General features: G+C 42.7%; 1 protein-coding gene across 1 annotated transcript in view; it reads right to left on the minus strand.

Moving 5' to 3' along the window:
- Window positions 1-6,737, minus strand: part of SNX6 (sorting nexin 6) — a 69,383-nt gene that overhangs the window by 42,171 nt on the left and 20,475 nt on the right. The window contains exon 2 of the mRNA XM_010835349.1: window positions 6,588-6,737. Coding sequence (XP_010833651.1) covers window positions 6,588-6,737 — 150 coding nt within the window. The remainder of the gene's footprint in view (window positions 1-6,587) is intronic.

Genomic DNA, 6,737 nt, shown 5'->3' on the forward strand with positions numbered 1-6,737 from the left:
AACATTTAATTAACTTTGTGCAACTAGTCAGGTCAGTTTGACGATATTCTAATTAGACTACATTCATCAGTTTAATCCTTATCTGGGTCAATAAACTTTGTACTTTCTTTTGTCAAAGACTTACTAGGTTAAACATTTGTGTCATGGTCAAGAGAAAGCCCAGGCAGAGGAAATGGATTAAGCAACATAAATACACTATCCTTAGAAATATAAAGACACTGCCCTACTGCTGATTAATTCATGTAAAATTAGTAAGGAGGACATTCACTACTAGTTTAGTACACTGATGTGTTTACACATTAAAGTACCTACTTTATGACATTCCTAAAAAACTGTTTATCTTTTGTCAGAAAAGTAAATACATGTACAGAGATAGACTGATGGAAGGAGGAGGAAGAAGGAAGCAAAGTAACTGATTATTGCCACAGCTTCCCAACCAGTCTCTTGTTTCTGTCCTCTTGCCTCTTCAATCTATATTCCATATAGGGCCACTGGAACAATACCAGTAAACTAGAACACATTCCTCTGCTCAAAACCTAAGGGGTTCTCACTTGGAGAAAAGCCTAGTCCTTACAGCGAGCCCCCAGGCCCTATTCTTCTGGCTCAATGCAGCCCTGAAAGAAAGGCGCAAACCATAATCGTGCTAAGAAACTATTTCTAGGGAATTATAGTACAATCAGTGACCCCATGAGACAGAGAGAAATTCTGTTAAGTTCACTAGTTCTGGCCAAGTTTTAAATCTATTTTACTCCTAGTTCAGTTAGGATTTAAAAAAAGAAAAAAAAATTTTTTTAATTGAAGTACAGTTGATTTACAACCAGTTATAATTTTGGAGATGGTGAGGGACAAGGAGGCCTGATGTGCTTCAGTCCATGGGGTTACAAAGAGTTGGACACAATTTAGCAACTGAACCACAACAAATAATTTTGGAAGTCCTGTAATGAATTATTTCCATTATTATACCCAGTATACTCAGCAGTCAAATCAATGGTTGATTATACATACATATACTTTCTGGAAACTAGATTTCCTTTCATCTACCATACCAAAAATAAGTCACTTGATGTCACTCCAATGCCTTTCTCACAGGTCTCGTCAACTCTCACTGCTCTTTGCCATACCTGACTTGCAAATTCCCACCTGGAGGAGCAATTCAATCGGCATTTTTTGCTTTCTGAGCTGAGTGTGGCTAGAGGAAAGTCACAACTGTTTGTTGCACTTGTCCACTACAAAGTACTGGTCTCCAAACTGCGTAAGATCCTTAAAATCATTCAACAGTCCTAGGCCGATCTGCTCAGCTCCCCTTCTGACTCCCTGAGCAACTACTCCAAACCTTTCCTGTCTCAAGCCTCAACCACATTTCCACGCCTATGCTCAATAAGTGACACTGCCTCCCACATCTCCAAGAAATAAACACTAGCAGCTGTTACCCCTTCAGACCCATCAATAAACCTTTCTACAAATAGATTTGGATGGACTCAATGCCTCTGCTTTCTCAGAAGACATGGTGTCCTACAGAGAGCTGAGCTTTCTGGCCACCTGAGCATGTAACCTTCCTGTCTGCTCTAGCACTGCTCTTCTAGTCAAATTAGCCCTGGTCTCACAAAACCTCCACACGGTGAGGACCTTATTTCCAAATCCAATACTTTGCAGTCTTTTTGACCTCTCTTCAGTATTTGCCTTAATGATCATTCTGATCCTTTCCATTAAAACTCTCAGCTTCTGGAACACTTCTCATTTTCTTCCTGACCATCTCAGCCCCATCAGTTAGTCCATTTTCTCCCCTTGGCATGTGAATCTTATTTCCTCTGGGTATCTAGCCTTTGTAATTTCAGCCATTCTTGACTAATAATTCCTGAATTTATACCTTCAACTCACATCTCTTATTCTAAGTTCTCAATCATAATTTCAACTTACCAACTAGATATATCCACCTGGATGTATTTGTTGTTTAGTGTTTACATATTTATTTCTTAATACTTATTAAACAACCGAGTGCCTTCAGTGTGCCAACTACTGTCAAAGGTGCTAAGATGAAAAGACACAATCTTTGTCCTTTCAGATCTTAGTTTGTAGTTTTGGCGGAAAGGGATTAGGCACTTCAAATCCAGCATATGTGAAAACCAAACCTATTATCTACCTTCTAACTCTACTCTTCTCTCCTATATTCCTCATCTCCTTCTCCTCTGCCCAGCCCATGTATTTCTTAAGCCACTATGCCCTGTCCATTCTATCTCCTAGACATCTCTGCTATGTCCTCTCCTTCATCCCTTCTCCCACTGCACGGCCTTAGTTCTACCTTTAACATTTCTCATCTGGACTGCCACAAGGGCCTGCTAACTGCTTTCTCTGCTTTCTGCAAGAAGGCAGCAATCCATCTTCCACACTGTAGTCATCTACAATGCTATTTTCATCTGGGTATATGTCCTTCCCAGCTAAGAACCCTCAGAACTTCCCACTGGCTGGATTCTTTATCATTATGCACTTTATCTGTACTACTGGTATTTACTCCTGCTTCCAATGTGAGAGACCTGGGTTCGATCCCTGGGTTGGGAAGATTCCCTGGAGAAGGAAATGGCAACCCACTCCAGTACTCTTGCCTTGAAAATCCCATGGATGGTGGAGCTTGGTGCAGGCTACTATCCATGGGGTCACAAAGAGTCGGGCACAACTGAGCGACTTCACTTCACTTCTCTCCAATAAGAACAAGCGCTGCAGGTGGAACCAAATGGCTTATCTACACATGTTATCTTCTCTGCTGACAAGCCCTCCCCTCCCCTGACAGCCTGCACAATTTCTGATCAACATTTAAGGTTTAGCTCCTTTAGGAGACAGCACCACGGTTAACGAGATTCTCTGGTGGCTCAGCAGTAAAGAATCCACCTGCAATGCAAGAGATGCAGGTTTGATCCCTGGGTCAGAAAGATCCCCTGGAGAAGGAACTGGCAAACCACACCAGTATTCCTGCCTGGAGAAACCCATGCACAGAGGAGTCTGGTGGGCTACAGTCCATGGGGTCACAAAACAGTCGGACATGACAGCCCAGGACCCATAGCTAGATTTCCTCTGAGTTTGAATCTATTTCATACTGGCTGTGGGAATCTGGGCAAGTTACTTACTCTTTCTAAATCTCACTTTTCCTTTCCAAGTAGGAATAACAGAAGCAGTTACTTCACAGGGATTTGAGAAGTGAGTTAATATATGGAAAGTCCCTGGCATGCAGCAAATGCTTCAGCAGTGTGTAGCAATCGTTACGTATTCACCCTCCTTGGTACTCCCTCAGCACTTCACCATAAATCTCATGCTACACTGCCATGGTCCCAGGGCAGGAGCTTTCTCTTCTTCCTCTGCCAACATTCATCTTATCCTTTGCTAACAAAATCTATGAGACATTTTTATCTGAAATAACTACCAATAAATGTGGAATGTATTCAAGCTAAATGCTGAGGAGGTACAAAAGAAAATGTACACATCTGGGCCAAGTCTTAAAAGCCAAATTTCATGTTGAAAAAAAGAGGTAAAGGGAAAAAACCACTCCACAACATTGACAAGCATGCATAAAATAGACATTAGAGAGGGCAGAGATGCTTGAGCAATGACAAATAGACTAGAATATGCCTACACGTGTGTTTTGGGGAGGGGATGTGTGCTGGGGCATCTTGAGAAGGAAGTCGGCCAGAAAGGATGATGAACGGTATTCAATGCTAGAATAAGGAGTTTAGACCTTACTGCAAAAAGAACTGGGTCCAGTAAGTCCTTGTGACTACTGGTGCCATATGATTCAATCATTTCAGTTAGGTAAACTAGCAGTCATGTGAAGTCTGGACTGGAAAACAGAAAGACCAGAGATAGAGACCAATAACAGATACTGCTACAAGCCCTGCAAGAGATGGCAGGGACCTTAACTGGGGTCATGTAAACAAAAGATGGGCTAAACAATATTTCTGAGGTGAAATTATCTGGCCTTGATGATTGTTCTGGTATGGGGATGAAGGATATGATTCAGAGGCTTCTTGCCTGCAGGAATGGAAATGACATTAATGAAGATAAGAAATGCAGAGGGAGGAGCAAGGCGAGAAGTCCAGGAGAGGTGCAGTTCCTCCACCTGAAGTAATTCTGAAAACAATAAACATATTATTTAGAGTTCAAATCAAATGCTAACAGAACTATGCCATCATGCTGGCACCTACCGCTCTATTTAACAAGGACATCAGAGCAAAATGCGTCCAGTTCAAAGGGCTCATTTGTTTACTAAATAATATGTTACTGTCCTGCCTTTGGGAAAGAAAAAAATACCCTATTATGTAGAGGTGTAACCGAAGAGATTAAATGTGACCAATATTTTCAATATTGTGTATTCTTAAAGTCTGCTTTTTATGTTTTCTCCCGAAACAGTATTTTCTTAAAGCTTTAAGATTCTCTTCTGTTCCAAATATGAAAATTCAAGGCTGCTTATAAACCTATTTAAAAATACTGTCTTTAATTTTGCTTACTTGCTGCTTTGAATGAAGTGCTTACACTATTATTTTTGAATCTGTGATGTTCCCCTCTGTAATTTGTATCAAATAGGTATTTCACACTTTCTCTTTATCAAGACTTTCTTAAAAGGCTGAACAAGACAATCTGAACTAAAAGTGCAATGCCTAAAAGTTCTACTAATCTATTTCTATCAAGACAAACACAATATAAGGAAATTAACAGGCCTGCAATTTCTGTTCCTGAAATGAGGAAAGGGCAGGATAACTTTGTGCAGCCATAATCAAACTTCATGTGCAGTGGAATCTTCTTGCTTGTTAACAAAGTAGTTTTCTTCCCTCCCCATCTCAAGAGACTGATTTACTAGACAGTGGGCCCACAACCTTTTGACTTTAGCTCTTCAAACACCCCAGGTGATTCTGATGCAAGTGTTTCAAGGAGACTTTGAGAAATATGTGCACTGGCTTTGATGTCAGCTACATGGTTTAAAGTCCACCTCTCCCACTCACTGACTATATGACTTCAGACTATTACTTAGTTTCCCTGAGGTTCAGATTTCTCATCTGTAAAGGGGGGATACTAAAAGCTTCACAAGAATGATGAGAAGATATAAGGAAACTGTGCTTACACAGTGCTAACACCCTGTCCGGCTGTGGCTATTACTATGATTCACCTAGTCTCACAGGACAAAAATAAGGAAGAACTGGACATGTAGACATATCCATCATGACCTTCTAAATGCTTTCAAATTCCTGGTGATGTTTGTTGTTGTTGTTGTTGTTTTTTCCATTTTCATATTAAAATTTTCATCTGCAAGGTTCTGTAAGAACCTCCTGGTCACCCATGCCTTTCATCTCACCCTGCCTTTAATCTGTAATACATGAAAAGTTTCTGGACACATTACTTAAGAGGTTCCAGTTTGATAAGCAAATCTCATCAAAGGCATAAGGCTTGGAACACAAATGTTCACCAGAAAATACTCTATTTTTCACATCAACATAAATACTCAAAAAATTAATACTTTTACTGAACATTAGGTTTTACAAGAGAGCAAATCCTGTTTGCTTTTCCTGTTTTGTGTAAACAGATAAATGTATTAACTCCTCATCTATAAAAGTATACTGCACCCTTTGCATCTTTCTTACTATGTTAAAGCTTTATAAAGGTCATCAGTTAATACTACCTTATCTTTACTTAAAAAAAAACAGGAATAAAATCTTATAAAAATACTTTATCATCTGCCAAAAACCGACTAACAAATGTGTCTCTCACATTATCAAAGATAAATAAGTAAAAGCAAAAAAGAAAAGTAAAGCTCACGCTGTTAAATGTGAAGGAACCATGAAACGCTGCTGAGTTGCAATCATCATGTATCAGTATCTTTCAAGTGCTCACTTGTACAAGGCACTATAGAGATTACCACCCTTCAGCCAAGGTAAATGGGGGCAGGGTGGAAGGGAGGAATCACAGCTCTGAAGGCCCTTTCTGAAGGGAACTGCAGTTTGCCTCAAATCACCACCAAGGGATCTCCGCAAAAGATGTGTCTTTTGGACATTAGGAAAAGTAAAGGTACAGTGGGCTACCAGCACTTTGCAAAATCTCGTAGGATACTGGAGAAGAGATAAGATCCGGCGACTGTAAAATCCCTTGCAAAAGGATAATTTACAACAGGCCAGTACTACAACGTTTTAGAGAGAGAGAAGGGTAGGCGGAGACGGGTTCGAGAGGTCCCCAAGGGGAAATTCAGGGTGCGGGCAGGAAGGTCTGACAATGGGTTTCATAGCCCCCAACGTGGGGCGGGGGGCGGGGACTGTCTAGCTCCGACTTCCCCCTCCACTTCCCCACCTGCACCCGGAGCGGGCGGGGAAGGAGTCCACCGGAGGGTCGGAGCCGGGGCGGGGGGCCGAGGGCAGCCGCGGGTCCCCGGGAAATCAGAACCGCACGGCCCCAAGGGAGGAAGGGCTGCAGGAGGGCGGGGCGCGGTGCGGCGAGGAAACCGAAAGGAGGCCGGCGGGGAGCGGGTGCCGCGCGGAAGGGAACCCCGCTCCGGTAACCACCCCAGGGCCAAGGCGAGAAGGGGGTCCTGCGAGCCAGAAGGAGGCAGAACTTACTCCGCGGTCCTCCTCCGAGAGGAAGTCGGGGCCGTCGTCCAGGCCTTCCTGCGGGGTCGGAAGGGCCCAGCGCGCCGGGGGAGAGGATGGAGTAGGGGAGACACAAAGGGAGACGTTAGTGCCCGGCCGGCGCGGCCCCCGCGCCCGCCC

This window comes from Bison bison, unplaced genomic scaffold, assembly GCF_000754665.1.
Source record: "Bison bison bison isolate TAMUID 2011002044 unplaced genomic scaffold, Bison_UMD1.0 scf7180017864041, whole genome shotgun sequence".
Taxonomy (NCBI): domain Eukaryota; kingdom Metazoa; phylum Chordata; class Mammalia; order Artiodactyla; family Bovidae; genus Bison; species Bison bison.